We start from the raw sequence: 17,714 nt of genomic DNA, 5'->3' as shown, positions 1-17,714 counted from the left end.
GCGACACGCGATGGGCGCGAGAGAAAAAAGTCTACGATCACGTCTTTTGATCGATCTGTGCCTGCATGTTGTGACTTGAGTTATTGTCTCTTCACCAGTCGCCCTCATGGAGAAGCTCACTGCCGCTGCAAAGGTGTCATTGTCGGGAGCCGCGTGAGTTGTCAAGGTTAGCCAGCATTCGAGGACTGTCTTCCCAAGAATATTGAAAGACTCGTGGGACAGGTCTTCGAGTACATAGTAGGACGGGTGAGCATGCTAGACGATCATCAAGCTGATGAGGATATAATAGCCGGTCTTTCGGGAAGGACCGATAGATTGAGATGGTCGTGGATAGATTTCGAGAACAGAACAAAGTAGACAGACAGTAAGGCTAGTTGTCGTCCTCAAAGCAAAGGGCAGCATCATTCTTCCGGGCTTGGCGTACGTGTGATTCCGCCGCGCAACTCCAATTCGAAGGTGGCATTGAAACGCATGCTCACTCGGACTGCATGCGACCACAGAATGAATCGCTGAAACCACAATCTCTCCTCTCGACATAAACATTCTCACTTTTCTTTGAGGCCGCCGACAAACAATCATGCCGGTGAGTGCGATTGTCACTTCAGAACCGTGCGAGATACTCACGGTCCACGTAGGCATACCACTCCATATTCCTGGGTGACCAGGGCGTTCAGACGATAGGTACCAACACCTGCTCTCACTTACCCGGATTCAATTGACCGAGACTTGCAAGGCAACTTTCCTCTCCTCCCTTTACGCACGAAAACCCGTGGTCCCGCCTATACCCTACCTCAACTCCCAGCCAACACCAACCCACTCGATGTCGACCCGGACTCCGAATCGTACGACTGCCTCGACGAAGTCCTCTCTCTGTTCCGAGCGAACACATTCTTCCGCAACTTTGAAATCAAAGGTCCCGCAGACCGCATGCTCATTTACGGCATCCTCTTTGTCTCCGACTGCCTCACCAAAGTCAAACCGACCATGGACTCACGCAGCGCCGAGAAGGCCTTGATCAACGGCGCGCTCGAGCAGTTTAGTATCCCTGGCGAACCCGGGTTCCCGCTGAATCAGGCATTCGAGGCGCCGAGGGACAGAACAGAGGCGGAAACGCTGAGAAGTTATTTGAGTCAAGTAAGACAAGAATTGGCGAGTAGATTACATGCGAGATTGTACGATGGTGGAGCGACGGTGCCGAGTAAATGGTGGCTGAGCTTTACAAAGAGGAAATTCATGGGCAAGAGCTTATAATCTGTACGGCAACGGGATGAGTGAGATAGAGTGGGAGCTCGAGGGGGACGAATGAAGTTATGAACTGCGAAAGCAAATGCACGAGGCTCAAGGAGAAAAATGAAGATGTCCAAGGCGGTCGTGTCCAATTCGATGGTCTGGTGTTGACACCGTCTAAATCTCTGTCTTCATTTCCACGTCTGATTCCTGTTTCGAGGAGTCCACAGAAGCTTCTACCGTTACAGGAAGGTCGCTCGACGGCTCCGTCTTTTGCTTCTTGAGCGGCGAATGGGGAGGAGCATCCTCGAGCGAAGCTGGAGTTCCAGGAGTCTCGGCCTTCGCTTTCTTCCCTCGTGGTGGCCGTCCTCTAGCCTCGACTCTCCCTTCAGCCGGAAGCACTCTTGTAGCTGAGAAGATGTATCCCTCTGCTCCGCCTCGTCCGGTCATGAGCGGATGTGTTCGGCCAGGCAGAACTTGCCATTGTCTCACTCGTGCCGTTTGTACCGTTGGCGTCAGTAGCAGTGTTGGGTCGAGCGGGAAATCCTTGGACGGCACCTGCCTCTGATCTTCCGGTCTGGTTTGGAACGCCGTCCGCCTGGCTGTTGAGTAGTAGTCTGCCAACGTGATAAGTGGCTCGATGCTAGGAGAGTAGACCACCACTTGGGCACCACCCGCGAGAAGAGGAACGAGATGGCGCAGAATCGAGACGGGATCAGTGTAGCTTGCTACAACCAGGCCGTTGAACCCGCCCTTCTGGGTCTCGTCGACGATGTTGTGGACTCGTTCCCACCGCCGCCGTTTGCGATAGTATGCACTTCTCTTATTGGATTTGGCTTTGGCGAGCTCCTCGGGTGGTATGACTTCTGGTTCTCGGTATGTGGTGTCGGACTGTGGTTCTAGGAGTTGGAGCCAGGAGAGCGTTTTCAGGCTAGTATACAACAGATGTGACGGTGTCGGATTGTTGAAGTCGAAGTTGAAGTATCTCAAGAGGGCGAGATTAGGTTGCTGGTTCCCGTGGACCACGGTGATGCAATTAGATTTCGCGCTCATAGCGCTTGGTCTGTACTGCTGTCTCTTTGGCTTGTCCGAAAGGGTGAGTCCGGTTTGATCAAATTCGGCCTCGGGATCAAGATCTTCGTCACCATCTCTAACTTTATCAACTTGGAAATTCATCTGATGCAAAATGCCCATTCTTTCGGCCATGGCAGCAACGACCAGACCCCCGGTATCGTCTACAATGAGATAGCGACTTGAAGGGTCGGTTTCAGGTAGGGAAACGTCTTGTCCGCCAGCATGAACATTGGCCCAGCAACCCATGAGACCAACAGCCTCATTCCGCAGTTCCATGACCTTCGCGAAATCTCGATCCGCCATCATCCAGTCGACTAGCGTTGACACGTCAAGTGGCAGGACACAAAAGCGTTTCAAGTATTTCTTGTGCTTACGTAGTGTGTACTTTGCGAGGGAAAAGGCTGTTTTCTGGTCCAGCGTGGAATGTGACTGCATGATTTTCTCGATCAGCTCTTTACCACTGCCCATGTCACTTTGTTTTAGTGCTTCGATCTCGGCCATGGTCAATTTCTGATTTGTGGGATCGTCGTGAGTATTCACGTTTGACTTTGGTGTGGACTGTGCCCCTGTCTCGTCTCCCGGCGTAGAGACATCCTCCATTTCTGCTTGCTCAACTAGAGCAATGGCATGTAGCTCAGCGGCAGGAACAATCCTGAGCTCCCTACCATCCTTGACCTCCGAGCGGTCGTAGATTTCGAAGGTTGCATAGTAAGGACGGCCGATGATTGAATTCGCATGAAAAGAACCATATTTGCCGAGGTTTATGAGACTTGTAACAGAGTCAGCGACAGCTCACAAAGCCGCTGGCTGATATCTGTTTGGCTCACAGATGATTGTGTCATGACCTACGTATTGGGGAGTATATGTTCGACTTTCGTGTGATCATTTGGCAATCGAAGAGCCACATATTGAAATGGTTGGATGGTATGGAAAGCCATTACAAGAGTGATTTAGTGGGAAGATGAGAGAGAGATGAGCTTCTTGAGAGCGGTATCATCCTTTCACAGGCTTCATGATGAGGTCTTGTGTATGCGTAGTCGACCAATTTTTTCATACTGAAAAGAATCGGCGTCCAAACTTCATATGCCGGGAACAATGATGCACAGTACAAGAGAATACGGCGGAGTTTTGGACGCCACCCGCTTGAGCTTGCTGACTAATCTCTGATTCTCAGTAGCTGAAAGACCGGCCCCTAAATAGAAGAGAGCTTTCTCGCACCTAGCTGTCAATTAAATCGACCATTTGAGCTCGTCGCGAGTAACCCTGCCCTGAGAGTGTCGCAGCATTCCACAAGTAACTATCAGCAAAACGGCGACCAAACGAGCATGCTGGTCGCAAGACGTATCCGGCTCGCTGGTCGTACTCCTCAATGTGGCTAACGGACACCTATTGAAGCTCAGTCATAGTTGACCTCACAAAGCCTTTCCCTACCAATCCTCGCAATTCTTACTTGCTCTTGTGCTTTGATATTCCTCTGCCCCTAGTGCCCTGACGACACGAGCCACATGATGCCTGCCGTTTTGTGAGCTCGTGACCAATTGCTGGTCGATCTTCAGCCACAAAAACAGGAACAAAGCGCCTCGCTAAAGCGTGACGTCACATGGCAAACAATGGCTTCACAGAAGGGCAGCGATGCGAATGGTTTGGGGTTGACGGGACTATCACTGACTACTAACAGAGGTTGGACAATGTCTGTCAGCAAACGGCATATATATTCGACACCGCCTGACCCTGTTGCTAGACACTGATTTCGATTTCATCCCTCCCAGAACCCCAGTACAACTCCATCCATCCGCCTTTCGAAGTCACAACATCGATTCAAATACAAATCATCATGTCGGACATTGCTAAAGGCGTTGGCAACCTGTTTGCTGCTGTTGTCGACATCATCAAGGGCATCTTCGCCACTGTTTTCAATCTCTTCCAAACCGCAATCAACACGGTCATTGGACTCTTCAAGAACGTCTTCAACTTGGCTGAAGGAGTAGTCGGCTTCATCATTGGTAAGGTCTCTAATCTGCAAAGGGCCTCACCGAGTTCTTGAGCTAACATACGCAGGCAATATCTTCATCATTGGCACATTGTGCGCAGTGTACTTCGGATATCAACTGTACCAACAACGTCAGGGCAAAAACCCTGCTCCCATTTCGAGAGCGGCAACAAAGAAGACCTCGTAAGGGCTGTAAGCTGAGAGCCTCGAGGGATAGGGAGCTCTTGGATCTGAAGAATGCACATGTTGCAGGCTATGAATCGGAACAATGACAGGACGAAGGCGCTTGAGACGGAATTGCGAAGATACCCAGCGCTCTTTAGGAAGGATACGGCGGCAGACGGCTCAGCTCGGCTATGAGCCATTCCATGCAGTCAAGGATGCTTGAGAGTGCGTTTGTAGGATAGTACCTAGGTATTCGCAGCAATCGATATTCGTATGAAACGAGAGCAATCCTCCGTCCAGCATGTCAAAAACAGCTTCCCGTCCTATGAGCAGCACCTCGGTAGCGGGCAAGAAACAAATTGCCGAGGCTAATCTTTTGTAGTGCCCGCCGCGCCCGCGTTGTGACAGCATCAATGACAGATGAACTCCGAATTCACCCTTATTGATCCCGCATCTTCTACTCCGTCTGCGCACATTCATCATCCTCAATCAAGCTCCCATTATCTATTCACTTTGCTACCGCAGACTCGAGCAAACATGTCGCAAACGAAAGGCCTCGCACCAACCCCTACCGAGGGCGACCTCGACAAGTCCTCGTCCTCATCCTCGGGCCCTGTCAATGCTATCCCTTCGCGCGATGCGACTTCTGCCACCTCGGCCGCGCAACAGAGCGACAACATCGCCCATGCATTGGCTGGAGCAGGCGGTGGTCTCCTTGCCATGACCCTCACCTACCCTCTGATCACCCTGTCAACCCGCGCACAAGTCGAATCCAAGCGAGCCGATACCTCCACACTTGCAGCAGTCAAACACATCATCAACCGGGAAGGATTTGGTGGGCTTTATGCCGGCCTCGATAGCGCTTTGTTCGGTATCTCGGTCACGAACTTTGTCTACTACTATTGGTACGAATGGACGAGGGCGTTCTTCGAAAAAGCGGCCGTGACAAGTGGACGTGCCAGCAAAAAGCTCACAACTGTCGAGAGTATGATTGCAGGTGCCATCGCTGGCTCGGCCACCGTGCTACTCACCAACCCCATCTGGGTCGTCAATACAAGGATGACAGCCCGAAAAAGTGAAGACACCGAAGGCGAGCTGCCTGGTGGTGAGAAGAAACGTGCGAAAGCCCCCAGCACAATCGGTACCCTGATGAAATTGATCAAGGAAGAGGGACCCAGCGCTCTCTTTGCTGGTGTACTCCCAGCTTTGGTGTTGGTCATCAACCCCATCTTACAATATACCATTTACGAACAATTGAAGAACTCGCTGGAGAAGAGGAGGAAGGTTGGACCGAGAGATGCTTTCTATCTCGGTGCCCTTGGCAAGCTGCTGGCGACGACCATCACCTACCCTTATATCACTGTCAAGTCGAGGGCACACGTCGCTACCAAGGATCAACCACATGAGGGCATGTGGAAGAGTTTGAACAAGATTGTCAAGGAAGAGGGATGGGGTGGACTCTACAAGGGTATGTCTATACGTCTTGACTTCGAGTTGACCCACTGACCGAACCCACAGGGATTACTCCGAAAGTCAGCCAGAGTGTGTTGACAGCTGCTTTTCTCTTTGCTTTCAAGGATGTCTTGTACGACATGACCGTGGCAGCGCGGAGAAAGGCTCGGGCTGTCAAGGCATAGATGCCTTACATCTGTGGAGAGCCATACCCGCTATCCCCGACGAACCACGCGTTTACTTGAAATCTTGGTCCTTGATTCATCCTCTGTGAAGCTCCAGACCGCGGACACAAAGAGGCATCCTGCAAGATATCACAAGGTGGGAAGCAAGGTGATGGTGTGGGCGAAAATCAATATAATAGGGTATCAGATGCGCGATCATGATGATATGGCGGTGAGTATAAGAGGACCTTTGTTTCTCCTCGAAAATTTTTAGTTCATATTTGACATACTTCTTTATCAATCCCCCAGCACCACGTATTGCCTTGAAGGCTGCTACTGCTTTGTGTAGATGAATCTGTTACCTTCGTTTCAGGTGTAAGATATAGCAAGAGCTTCGAGATGAAGAACATGCAGCAGCGGAGGGATACGAGCCTTTGCGAGGTTTCATCGCTCGAAGAACACGCAAAGATATTGACGTTGGATAGAAAACATAGTGATTCAAGCATTATGGTTTGTTTCAGTTATCTCACTTATCGCAAGCTCTCATCCAGGATTCGCAATCAGATCCCATTGAACACCCGACTATCGCCGGGCAGACTCTTGCATCAGTGATGTTGGTGAGAGCAAAGAGTTCTCCAGCTGCATGTGAGAGACGCGCCTGCCATCTGAGCAGAAGCATGCACTCGAAGTCTGCTCCTCACTTCATTCCTCGAGTGTTCTTACTCCTCTGCTCACTCACACTCAGCCACTTCGCAGACACCGGAGGACATCAAACATCCACCCCAGGTCTTCTTCCTCTCCAGTTGGCGTCAATATTAGGTATATCTCCCCCTAGCCCAGATGAAGCGTTTCTCACTGACCTTGCTCGACTGCGCAGAGCCCTTGTCAAGATGGCAAACTCCAAAAGACTCAAAGTGCATCATGAAGAAGACGGCCCTGTTCTTCACTATCACTTCCACGGTCCTATCGATACGCTGATCACTGTCACCAAGAGCACGGGTGTTACGGTTTCTCTCCCTGCATTCAACAACAAAGACCCGAGTATTGGAGTCGACGGATTCCTCGACCCCGTTGATATCACCCAGAAAGGCCATAGTCAGGATGACGAAGACGCTGACGGTAGGCACAATATCGATCTGTTGCTCTCGAAGGCTAGACCAAGTCTGCGTCCAGACGAGGAGACCACTGAGGATCCTCAGCGTACAACAGCAGCCCCTGAAGCATTCATGAACGTCCAACAAGAGCAGGAGGAGAGTCAGACTGGTTGGAACATTGTTGCAGAAGCGACGGACGGTGAAAACAAGTCACCAAACGTGATTGCCCTGCCAGCATACCCCACGACTCACTCTGACTTGAAGGCAGCGGCACGACAATCCGATTATTTGCACAATCCCTCGAGGCGAAAGTACCCATCTCATTCGATCGGAGGACGTGCTTCCAACCATCGAGCTTGGAACAGATGAATATCTTGCTAAGATTGGAAATCTGAAACATGTTCTGATGAGGGACGCCAATACCAAAACCGGGTTCCGATTGTACGATGGGTCTCCAGTACTCCAGCCCAGCAACCTAGACGCCTTCTACCCTGAAAATGGGTACAGTTCAAGACTCCTTGCAGCAATCCTGGGAGCCCTACCGAGGTCCGACAAGATGTTCGTCGTCGGCGGCTACGATAAGATGTGGAATGTGTTGTCAAATGATATCGGACGCATTTGGTCGCTGTCGAAGCGGCGTGGTCATTTTATTGCGATTTGCATGACGCTCGATGATCGTAGGCCACATAGAAAGAAGCTCAGGCTTTCGCTTTACGATCCACAGCAGGTCACCAACGACGCTCACAGGGCGTTTGCAACGTGCCGAGCCATGGATAAATTGGACAGCCATGCGCGAAAAGCTGGTATTACCCGCTGGCAAGGCATCAGACACATTGGCAAAGTTCATCTAGCTGTATGGTTATTTAAGTGACTTCCCATCACCGGGATTATCTACTAATTCGGTTACAGATCTGCTCTGAGGTGGAGGACGGCAACTGCTGTGGCCCACGAGTTCTGGAATACGCTCTCCAATCTAATCCGTGTGAGGAGCCTGCGCCACTGATTCCCGGCATGCCGCTTTCCACCAGCACACTACGGAAAGGACATTTTGCATTGCTGCACGACATCTTGGAGGGTCGCATCCCCGAGCTTGAACTGTGATGTGTAGAGAAGACGGTATTTGACCAAGTCGATGTTCGTTATTGACCAAGAGTCCTGTTATGTCATACCGCGGTGTTGATATCTTTACATGGAGCATGCGTGCAGTATTCTGAGGAAGCACAGTAAGTGGTATTGCATCCTTTGACATGAAGGGAAGGGAAATCAGGCATATCGAGCACGATCCCCATCCTGCTCCTCAATTCAACGAAGGTTCCAGAGTTTGCGCACTTACAATAATTCTGCAGGCTATGTCGATCCTCAGTATGCCAGGGTTCACGCAATGGTGATGGGAAAAGAGGGTCTAGACTGAGCCTGTCTAGCCTCCGAAAACCGAGCAAGCTGCACGACAGCACGTCAGACTACACTCAGGCACCGTCACTCGAGGTCAGCTTGATGATGAGGTGAATTTTCGAAAACAGCTTCCGGGGACACCAATGTCTTTGTGTCGTCCGTCGACCTACCTTGCCAGCGCGTGCAAGTCTATGGCACCCATTCCTGTCTCACCACGGCCTCTAATGGATGTCCGTGGCCTGACCAGCCGATTTCCTGCTGATTCAGAGTCCACTTCACCTGCAAGTCAATGTGCTAGGATCTCGGCAGAGCCGGCAGGAGTATGTCGGTGGTGGTAGCGTGAATGTCCGTGTCCGGGGAGACTTGATGTCGTATTCAAGGTTGTGGTCAACTTCATATCAGCCTGGGCTTACCGAGCCGTCAACCGATATTGAATGGATTGTCTCGTTTCACCTTTCGATCTCTTCCATCTTGCAAATCGAACAGCTCACAGTTTTCTACCTTTCCTGATCGATTCATTTTCTTGATTAGGAATGTGGGCTGCGTTCAACCTCAAGCCAATGGACTCACTTGAACTCTTAATTCAACATCTGAGGCTTTTGTTTCCGCTGACCGCTTGGATCTAATCTTCCACCCACCACCAGGGCCTTGGTAAGCGAAGTGAAAACAGCGCCTTCGAAACTGGGCTCGAAATCTCCTCATCAAGAATGGCTGGCACGTCACACGCGGTTGAACGACTCAAAGTACCACTTCTGGACGTTTCGGCCTTCTTGGAACACGGATTTACATCTGGGAGCTTCAGGGTACCTCGTCGAGGGACCCCAACCTTTCCTGGCCGATAGGCGTCGCAGTCAGAACGACATGTGCCGAATGGGTCTTCACTTTTCCCCGGCGGGTGGTGCGAAAACCTCAGCCTTGCGAACCCCAGCCTCGTGGATCTTGGCACGATTCGCAATATTTCACGACCGCTTCACTATGCCTTCACTACCGCACGCAATTCCAGGTTTCCACTGGCCTGGTCCATATTGACAAAGCAATTGAAGGCAGATATACTCGGAAAGGTGAATTTCTCATGACAAGTTCACAGCGCAGTACGGCCCGTGTGGTGCAATATGGCTCTGTTTACAACTTCGGTGGTATCAGTTCTTCAGAATAGTCTGCCCGAACTCGTTACGTATCCTCCTTGAACCACACAGTTATGTCTTACCTAGTTTGACAGAAAGGATCGTTGGATACACCCTTTTTTTGGAGTTGCCACTGTTGACTTGCGTTCAAGTCCATAGACAGTTGCCCGAGAAAAGTGACTGAGATGATCAGTACTGTTGATCGGTGACAAGGTAAGTTCCATTTCACCGTCTTTCCTTCAGGATTGCCCTTTATTGCTTTTTTGTTTCTGTTGGCACAGTGGAAGTGACTGATTTTGAAGTGTGTGAGTGAGCGCGAAGTGAAGTGGTCAGGCGGTATGTTGGTGCACTGGAGGTTGCCAGCAGCAGAGGCCCATTTTATCTTGGGTGTCCTCCACGTTCACACTGTCTCACATCTTCGCACTCGCCACAAATCCCAGTCCAACTTTGCGAGAGCTAGGTGCGGAGACCTCCCAATTTCCATCGCCGGAGCCCTAACAGCAATTTCTAAGCATCGGCCCGGAAAGGCGTGAGTACTGTGCATCCCAAATCTCGTCTAAAGTTGGAATGGGACTGGCCTCTCCGATACCGACGGATGTATCCACGTGGGCCGTATTTTCGACGACGGGGTGTCGAGTCTCATGGCTAGTTGCTGATTCGAGCCACCAACAGCGAGAGTCGACAGTAACATTCAGGTACTCACCGAAATGCCACATGAACTTGATGCTGGCCACAGCGAAAGACTCAAGTTAATCTAAGCAAGACTCGATCGGAGCCTATTTCCTGCAGTTTCTTTCTGCGGATTCTCCCGATGAGTCGTACATGTCTCCGACTTCATACAGTCCTGGAAAATTCAACGCCGAGTCAAGCAGTCGTTGTCACGAAAGGCGGCTTCCTGCAGGCTTCGAATCCTGCATCTCGCATCGCAATCTCTGAAATGGTATCACAATGAGCTGGGCTGGTACAGGGAGAACAGAGACCGGGAGTACCCTGCTGAGAGACGAAGTTATGAAGAACAATGATTTGTCGCAAAGAGTCCAGGGATTACTAAACCCCTGTAGACGGGCACACGATTACCCAGAGACGCTCATAATTCGCAGGACTTTCAGAGAGAGGGGCTTCATCCATTGGCGCCGAGAAGGACGCTTGTTGTCCCTCATTCACTCATGATGCGGGGAGGCGTTACTAACGCCTTCCCAATGAGGAGGTTCCGACGCAACCGAAAGTACCAGCTTTGTTCATGTTTCCCTCAGCCTCACCAGCCCTGACTTCGGGCTGGCCTTTGGCTGGCTAGGACGGCTGAACCTGCCGCACCTGGACACGAAACCCGAGGATATGGCTCCTGTTGCCTGCCAGATCACTGTCGACTGCATGCTGTGCGGTCTAGATGCTCTCCTTATGAATCAACCCGCTATCATGCCCAGCCAGCCACCGTCTAAGCCCAAATCTGCACCTATGCCCTTTATACAGCATTCTGCCACAGGGCTGGATGTCAGCTACTTTGACGTCCTGGCTTGTAACCAAGACCACAAGCAATGGCGCATGAAAGTGAGAAATACTCAAAACACGCCTGTGACACGACATGCACAAGGACAAACAACTTGGTGCACATATTGCCTGTCGAGACTGTCGGCGTCGTCACTATGGAAGAGTCCTCAATGTCAGGCTCAACAAAAGCCAGAGTACCTGTACCGAAGGCAGACACTAGCTGGGCGGCATATGGAATACTTCTCGCCACAATTTCTTCAGAAGGACTCCTTTTCGGTGTGTATTGACTATCGTGGAATCTAGTTACGCTAATTTAAACCAGGAATCTCTTTATCCTTCGGCGTCTTCCAAGACTACTACTCCAACACCTTGAAATTCAACGACCAGTCTTCATGGATTGGTGTCCTCAGCGCAGGAGCACCCTTCCTGGGCGCCCCTCTCATCACATACTCGACCCAGGCTTTAGCCATCCCGCTACAATATTACATATTTTTGGGATGGGTGCTATGTTTTGGAGGACTATTGAGCAGTGCCTTTTGCCATTCCCTCAGCGCGATCATCGCGACTCAAGGCTTAATGTATGGTCTGGGTATGTTGATGTTGGAGATGCCCGTTTTGATCATTTTCAACACTTGGTTTGTCCGCAAACGAGGCCTTGCCTTTGGGATCCTCTGTGGTCTTACTGACCTATCTGGCGTTGGTTGGACCTTCCTGGCCAGCAATCTGTTACACCACCATGGGATGAGAACAACATTTCTTGTCTTAGCCGCCATTAGCTTTTTTATTCCGGGCACTGCCCTTTGTTTCATCCGACGACGACCTTCCGCAAAGGAGTCACTATCAATAACCCCTCCCAATGAAGACGTCCCAAGTCATACAAATGTCCCAGAGGAAGACTCACCAACATGCTTGCCACCATACTATCGACGAATGTCCTTCTACACCCTTATGGCTACCAACCTTCTACAATCACTTGCGTTCTATCTACCTTTTATCTATCTTCCTTCGTACACGACAATGCTTGGCTATACAGCATCTAGAGGTACGATCGTTCTCGCTGTGGCCAATCTTGCTCAAGTGATTGGCGAGATTGGTTTTGGCAGCCTGTCCGACAAAGTAAACGTCCATTGCTTGGTGGTGACATCTGCCCTAATGGCTTGTCTCTCGACGTTCTTTCTCTGGGGCTTCGCGAACTCACTGGCGTTTCTGGTCGTCTTCGCACTCTTATTCGGCTGTTTTGGCAGTGGATTCATTGCTCTATGGCCTCGAATGGGGACAATGTTCGCCGAGAAAGATGCCAGCATGATTTATAGCCTCATGTGCCTTGGTCGTGGAATTGGTTCAATCGCGTCTGGGCCGATCAGTGCCGCGGTGCTGCCTGGTCTCCAAACCACCTCCAAACCCTTATCTGCGCATGAGCACTTCAGACCAGTTATCCTTTTTGTTGGAGCCTGTATGGCAGCTAGTGCGGCACTGGGATCTGGTGGGTGGATGGCATATCTGTTCAAAAAGAGACGCTCCATGTCCAAGGGTCACGACGAAGAACTGATCCCCTAGGCTTGGAAAGTTCTCCGCCTGGAATGTGACGCACAGGCGTGTTTTAACAAATGGAACTTGGCCAGAACAACAGCGAATTCTTGATGCTCGTCCACGTTTTGGATTTCCCAAAGCCACCTTGAGCAAGTACATCTTTTGTAGTGATGTTTCTACGCTGGTCAGGGCATGTCGCTATATCGAACCCACGAGTTTCAGGGAAACCTATATCCCAACACCTTTGCCTTGGCCTCCTCTCCTAGTTGCTCGACTCCCTCAGGCGGCAACACTGGTTGTAGGCTTTTCACAAAATCGAAGTGGCCCATTCTCTTGGTGATTATGACATCCTCGGGTCCCTTGATACCCTTGGGACTTAGGGCCAGGAAGTTCATTGGGAACCCCACGTCAAAGGGATATGCAGTCTCTATCTCGTCAAGCTCGGCTGCTGTAAGTCGGATCGCGAGCGCCTCAATGTTGGCCTTCAGATGCTCAAGCTTTCGTCCTCCGACAATCGGGGTCACGTACGGAGTCTTATGCATCACGTACGCCAATGCGATCGACGTCAAAGGCACGGGTGGACTGCGTGCATTGGCAATCTTTTCGAGCACGGCGCTGACCTGCTCTTCTTTGCCAGTGAGTGTGGTTGGCAGGTTGCGACCACCCTCCTTGTTCGTTTGAGACGGCTTGAAGTATCCTCCACCTAAGCTTCCCCACGGCGCCAGACCCATACCTTCGTCGCGGCACATTGGAATAATATCGCGTTCAAAATCTCTTTCAGCAGCGGACCAGCGGCCTTGGTACACGCTGAAGGAGCGAAGACCATGGTGTCGCGCGTACGCATTGGCTTTGACGACGATCCAAGCCGGCGTGTCGCTTATGCCCAAGTACAGCACCTTGCCTTGGGCTACGAGATGGTTGAGACTTTGCATGACCTCTTCGACACCGGTGGTGAAGTCCCAGTAGTGCACGTACAAGATATCGATGTACGTGGTTTGGAGCTTCTTGAGAGATGCCTCAACACTGAGAGCGAGAGATTTGGTGTTGTTGGAGCCGAAGTTGGACTGTTGCAATGTCGGCTCGGACACGATCTTGTACGCGGTCGTGTACTTGGTGGCAATGACCATCTCATCTCGTCGGTATGGATATTGGGCCATCCATTCGCCAATCCAGGTTTCGGATTGCTCGTTTTGGTAGTTGTTGGCACTGTGAAGGAGAATTTAGCTGGTAGCTGGTTCGGGTGGGAATGGCGATTGGAAAAATTGCCGGGGGCACAGGGATAGGACACTGGCAGGATTATGTGACTCACGTATCGATGAAGTTGCCGCCCATGTCATAGAAGTAATCGAGCATCCCGAAGGCCGTCTCTTTGCTGCATTCGCCCATGATGCTGGTCCAGGCTGTTCCGAAATTCATGGCGCCGAGACATAGTGGACTTACATGCACGCCGGCGGTAGGAGAAAGGAGGCGGTGTCGTCCGAGTAGGGACTTTGGAAGTGGTGCTGCGTTGGCAGTCATGCTTGGTTTGTCGAGAGTCTAGAGTGGGAAGGGAAGGTGGGCAGATTCTTAAACGGATGAGCAGTGTTGTTCAACATATATACCTGAGTACCTACTTCGAGGGACGGGTGCTCGTCGGGGATTGGAGCGTCTAACCCCGACCACAGCCTTGTTCAGCCTTGCCAGCTCTTCTCAGGCTGTTGAATCAGGTACAGGTATTAGCTTTGGAGACCATAGGTACCAAACTAAGTACTAGTAAGCCTTCGGTTAAATGGTGCTGGACTATTATGTGTATTATCAAACACAACTTTCCTGGACCCTTTGACATGCCCTCTCAAGTCTATAGTGGTCTGGCGTGAAAACACGGAGATAGGGGCTGGCAGCCTTATCGCCTTATGGATCGTCCCGTCTCTTCGAGCTTGTAGTAAATCTTACTTCCGTAAAAGCCTGACTTCGCAACTGGTGCTAAAGACTGCACCGGCGACGCCATTTCCCTCGCGATCATGGTAGGTTTTGGCTACTAAGAAGGTGGAAGGTGCGATGCCGAAGCATCTAGGCATTCGTCGCCATTTTTGTTATGTATGCTTGACAGGCCAACTATCCCTAATTTTACTACCACGAGGCTATATGACTATATTTAGTGGGTGCTTATATCTGTTCATTCTCATTGTCAAGATGAATGGCCTCAGCTCAACGCCAAACAAAAAGAAACTCTTAGCGCCGGCCTGATCAAGCCACCGCCAGCCTCCTAACAACAATTGTTCAGGCTTACTGGACAACACCGACGCATCCAATAGCGCTTGGTGCATTCACCTATACCAAACTGGGACAGCTGCCGGAGAGTCCTTGACAGCACACCGCCCTCGCATCCGTGGTGTTGCAACGCTTTTACGTACAGCTGACTAGCCTCAACTTTTCCGATTGTCAGCCTTATCGGTCATTCTCACTCCCAGAGACCTACTCACCATGATCACCATAATGCGGTCTGTCAAAGGCGGTTCCAGATGTTTTCCGCCGGTCGAAGAAACTATTGGATTGAACGCGGACCCGATGGCCGTCTTCGTGAGGCACGTGACGCTCCGGCTGAACCTGAGGCTCGCTACCGTTCCGCTGAGAAACGACCCGCCGACGACGAGGTAATCATAGAAGTAGCACCTGCATCTCCGCACATCGATGCGCGGGAAGCGCGCCTCCGCGACAACTTGCCCAGCTTCAGCGAAGTGGACCGACTTCTGAACATATTTGTGGCCACCGGGCAAGGACACGGGGCCTTTGCAAAGGCCAAGAAGCAGGTCCAGGAAGAGGCGCGGAGGCGATTCTTCGAACACTATTACGGAGGACACGATGATGACTTCTATGATGGTTTTCCCGACTATGGAGGCGGACCCGGTCCAGGAGGAGGACCGCCTGGCTTGATAGTTGTTGACCGAAGGCCATACAGTTCCAGACTATCACGTTCGAGGAGGAGACCGCCAGGCGACAGACTAGACAGCCACAGTCGTCACCATTCGGAGTCTTCCAGGAGCGATAGTGATAACGATCGTTATCCGTCAAGTGGGAAACGTCCAAATAGACCTTCTGGTGGAGGACCATCAACCAACGTAGAGGGAGAGCACAACGTCGTGCGGAACGTCCCAACCGCCAGTGGTCCGTCCTTGGTGCTCTCGAGAAGACCCGAAAGGCGAGCAGCCCTGCAAGTATCAGAAACGAGACCTGATGAGATAGTGCCTGTAAATCCACTTCATGAGCGGCGGCATGTCATCATCCATCAGGAGGAGGATGTCGCCGAAGAACAGGTCCTTCGCCCAGTCCGCATGCCCCAGAGATATCAGCAAGCTCGCAGGTCAATGCAGCCAACAGTGCAGGATGTTTCGGAGGACGAAGACGAAGTCGCACTCGCCTCACTGCCTTCCGAAGAAGATGATTTGCGGATGCAGCCCCCAGACCGCTATGAACAGCAGGACAACCATGCCGTTTTTGTTCGAAGAAGACGGGATCAGAACCACCGCCTTGATTCGGTCCGCAGACTATCACCCAATCGTCGTCACAGCCGACGTGTAATCATTCGAGGTGGCGGTGGCCCAGAGCATACATTTGAAGAAGACCCAAGTCGAAGTCTCGGCCGCAGAGTTAGGCTTCGGGGAGGGGGAGTTGCGAATCCGCCAACGAAGACGAGCGCCGTGGGAGCCGATGTTCTGGATGATTATAACAGGGCCTCAAAACCCATAGCGTAAGATAAACCAGGGGGATATCATGGGACGAGCTGTTCTGTTGACTTCTGCACAGCCTGTTCTTCTTCTCCATCAATAGAGGCAGGATTATATCAAGCCACAGAAAGGAGCACTATTGGACATTCCGAGAACTCTACCCGCCTAGAGTTGGAGTTCCCACTGATCTTGCCCATCGTTCGGACGTATGGCTGGTCGACAGATTGAGAACGCATTACTGGATGATCTGCCGCCGCGGTCAGCGCACGCTCTGGGACCTCGTTTCAATGAGGACCGTCGGCTTTGCAACATTTATTCGGGTATGTGCCTGGTGCTTTCGAATACAGTCAACCTAAGGTTCAACGCTGACAGATTGAATTGCCAGTTTGAACGTACAGTCAAAAGGAGCCAAGATCCAGGGAATTATTTCGTCACAGCACTGGCTCCAGCAATATCTGCGGAAGGACAGGAAGCTGTCTCGCATTTCGTATATTTGATGAACAACCCCCTACAAAGGTCTAAGATGATGCTCTTCATGTTGGACAGACTAGCAGGCTCGACCAAATGGGCTAACGATCATAACGCTTTCTATGCGGTGGAGATCAAGGAGACGTTCGACACCAGGTGAGCAGTGTTCACTCACTATTATCCATGCCTCCATTCAAAGCAACAAGTGCTCGTTCTTGACTTTCCTGGCTCTCGGGGGGAGGTCCTGTTTCTCAAGCCAGTGACTGACGACCTTTCCTCAACAGGAAGATCTATATCGTCCTGTTCCTCTTGATCCTGATCAGCACTGGAGCTGGCGTCGCCTATGCGGTGGTCAGATCCGATCCTAGTACCGGCCTATCAATTGCCAGCTATATCCTGACATGCCTTTCGCTCATACTCGCCGTCGTTGCCGCAGGCGAGTGGCTTGGCCTCACAAAGCCTGACGCCTTCTCGTTCGCTTACGATTGGGTGCAGAACAGAGTGGTCAGCAAGGAGGACGTTGACAACATAACGGCGGGAAGGTGGTCGAGGATGCCGTGAAGGTACCGTATCTTGTGCCGTTAGTGTCCGGGACTGCAGGAATCAACCTAATAGTCTAAGATCCCACTCACTCTCCCTCCTACGGAGTACTACGGTCTCATAGGTAAATCGTGTAATGAAACTCGCTTAACTGGGGTGCCAAACAGCTGCCGCTTGAATCGTCGAAGCAACAGTCGGCACCGCATTGAACAGGAGGCCCTCCTGCCACACATAAATTCTCCTCGCTGCTGTTTGTCGTCGAATGGCACCTAAGCGCTATATTACACGATTTACCCACGAGA

General features: G+C 51.3%; 8 protein-coding genes across 9 annotated transcripts; 6 read left to right on the top strand and 2 right to left on the bottom strand.

Annotated features, from left to right (window-relative positions):
• Positions 1-474: 474 nt before the first annotated feature.
• PV05_02315 (uncharacterized protein) lies at positions 475-1,800 on the top strand. The gene is made up of 3 exons (XM_013462885.1): positions 475-583; positions 636-681; positions 734-1,800. Exons 1-3 carry the CDS (start codon positions 578-580, stop codon positions 1,249-1,251), a joined length of 570 nt encoding a protein of 189 aa, XP_013318339.1. The 5' UTR covers positions 475-577; the 3' UTR covers positions 1,252-1,800.
• PV05_02314 lies at positions 1,361-3,362 on the bottom strand. 2 transcript variants are annotated; one of them, XM_013462883.1, is made up of 2 exons: positions 3,129-3,362; positions 1,361-3,070 (listed from the first exon to the last, which is right to left on the bottom strand). In XM_013462883.1, the coding sequence occupies exon 2, from the start codon at positions 2,899-2,901 to the stop codon at positions 1,405-1,407; it is 1,497 nt and encodes a 498-aa protein (XP_013318337.1). In that variant the 5' UTR covers positions 2,902-3,070; positions 3,129-3,362; the 3' UTR covers positions 1,361-1,404. The 2 variants fall into 2 exon arrangements, with proteins under 2 accessions (XP_013318337.1, XP_013318338.1); XM_013462884.1 differs by having other exon boundaries at positions 3,151-3,362.
• Positions 3,363-3,548: 186 nt separating this feature from the next.
• On the top strand, positions 3,549-4,739 carry PV05_02313 (uncharacterized protein). Its single transcript, XM_013462882.1, has 2 exons — positions 3,549-4,304; positions 4,360-4,739. The coding sequence occupies exons 1-2, from the start codon at positions 4,136-4,138 to the stop codon at positions 4,476-4,478; spliced, it is 288 nt and encodes a 95-aa protein (XP_013318336.1). The 5' UTR covers positions 3,549-4,135; the 3' UTR covers positions 4,479-4,739.
• Positions 4,740-4,894: 155 nt separating this feature from the next.
• PV05_02312 (uncharacterized protein) lies at positions 4,895-6,653 on the top strand. The gene is made up of 2 exons (XM_013462881.1): positions 4,895-5,924; positions 5,975-6,653. The coding sequence occupies exons 1-2, from the start codon at positions 4,994-4,996 to the stop codon at positions 6,091-6,093; spliced, it is 1,050 nt and encodes a 349-aa protein (XP_013318335.1). The 5' UTR covers positions 4,895-4,993; the 3' UTR covers positions 6,094-6,653.
• On the top strand, positions 6,650-8,602 carry PV05_02311 (uncharacterized protein). The gene is made up of 5 exons (XM_013462880.1): positions 6,650-6,891; positions 6,950-7,385; positions 7,435-8,019; positions 8,076-8,389; positions 8,513-8,602. The coding sequence occupies exons 2-4, from the start codon at positions 6,963-6,965 to the stop codon at positions 8,265-8,267; spliced, it is 1,200 nt and encodes a 399-aa protein (XP_013318334.1). The 5' UTR covers positions 6,650-6,891; positions 6,950-6,962; the 3' UTR covers positions 8,268-8,389; positions 8,513-8,602.
• Positions 8,603-11,085: 2,483 nt separating this feature from the next.
• PV05_02310 (uncharacterized protein) lies at positions 11,086-12,727 on the top strand (the record flags this gene model as incomplete). The annotated part of the gene is made up of 2 exons (XM_013462879.1): positions 11,086-11,446; positions 11,493-12,727. Exons 1-2 carry the CDS (start codon positions 11,218-11,220, stop codon positions 12,725-12,727), a joined length of 1,464 nt encoding a protein of 487 aa, XP_013318333.1. The 5' UTR covers positions 11,086-11,217.
• A 191-nt stretch (positions 12,728-12,918) lies between these two features.
• PV05_02309 (uncharacterized protein) lies at positions 12,919-14,116 on the bottom strand (the record flags this gene model as incomplete). The annotated part of the gene is made up of 2 exons (XM_013462878.1): positions 12,919-13,906; positions 14,010-14,116. 2 exons carry the CDS (start codon positions 14,114-14,116, stop codon positions 12,919-12,921), a joined length of 1,095 nt encoding a protein of 364 aa, XP_013318332.1.
• Positions 14,117-15,201: 1,085 nt separating this feature from the next.
• On the top strand, positions 15,202-17,433 carry PV05_02308 (uncharacterized protein; the record flags this gene model as incomplete). Its single annotated transcript, XM_013462877.1, has 4 exons — positions 15,202-16,427; positions 16,484-16,724; positions 16,790-17,028; positions 17,157-17,433. 4 exons carry the CDS (start codon positions 15,202-15,204, stop codon positions 17,431-17,433), a joined length of 1,983 nt encoding a protein of 660 aa, XP_013318331.1.
• Positions 17,434-17,714: the final 281 nt, after the last annotated feature.

The sequence above is a fragment of the Exophiala xenobiotica genome (assembly GCF_000835505.1).
Source record: "Exophiala xenobiotica strain CBS 118157 unplaced genomic scaffold supercont1.2, whole genome shotgun sequence".
In the NCBI taxonomy this organism is placed as follows: Eukaryota; Fungi; Ascomycota; class Eurotiomycetes; order Chaetothyriales; family Herpotrichiellaceae; genus Exophiala; species Exophiala xenobiotica.
This window is presented reverse-complemented; position numbering and strand designations above follow the sequence as displayed.

Excerpts from the sequence above, each read along its gene's own strand:
- PV05_02311 (XM_013462880.1), top strand. The coding sequence starts at position 6,963 with ATGGCAAACTCCAAAAGACTCAAAGTGCATCATGAAGAAGACGGCCCT. Across the intron at positions 7,386-7,434 it reads GTGAAAACAAGTCACCAAAC|CGGCACGACAATCCGATTAT; the intron begins GTGATTGCCCTG and ends ACTTGAAGGCAG. Across the intron at positions 8,020-8,075 it reads TTGGCAAAGTTCATCTAGCT|ATCTGCTCTGAGGTGGAGGA; the intron begins GTATGGTTATTT and ends ATTCGGTTACAG.
- PV05_02315 (XM_013462885.1), top strand. Across the intron at positions 682-733 it reads CCAGGGCGTTCAGACGATAG|GCAACTTTCCTCTCCTCCCT; the intron begins GTACCAACACCT and ends GAGACTTGCAAG.
- PV05_02313 (XM_013462882.1), top strand. The coding sequence starts at position 4,136 with ATGTCGGACATTGCTAAAGGCGTTGGCAACCTGTTTGCTGCTGTTGTC. Across the intron at positions 4,305-4,359 it reads AGTAGTCGGCTTCATCATTG|GCAATATCTTCATCATTGGC; the intron begins GTAAGGTCTCTA and ends TAACATACGCAG.
- PV05_02314 (XM_013462884.1), bottom strand. The coding sequence starts at position 3,239 with ATGGCTTTCCATACCATCCAACCATTTCAATATGTGGCTCTTCGATTG. Across the intron at positions 3,071-3,150 it reads GAACATATACTCCCCAATAC|TCTCATAAACCTCGGCAAAT; the intron begins GTAGGTCATGAC and ends CTCTGTTACAAG.
- PV05_02312 (XM_013462881.1), top strand. The coding sequence starts at position 4,994 with ATGTCGCAAACGAAAGGCCTCGCACCAACCCCTACCGAGGGCGACCTC. Across the intron at positions 5,925-5,974 it reads ATGGGGTGGACTCTACAAGG|GGATTACTCCGAAAGTCAGC; the intron begins GTATGTCTATAC and ends CCGAACCCACAG.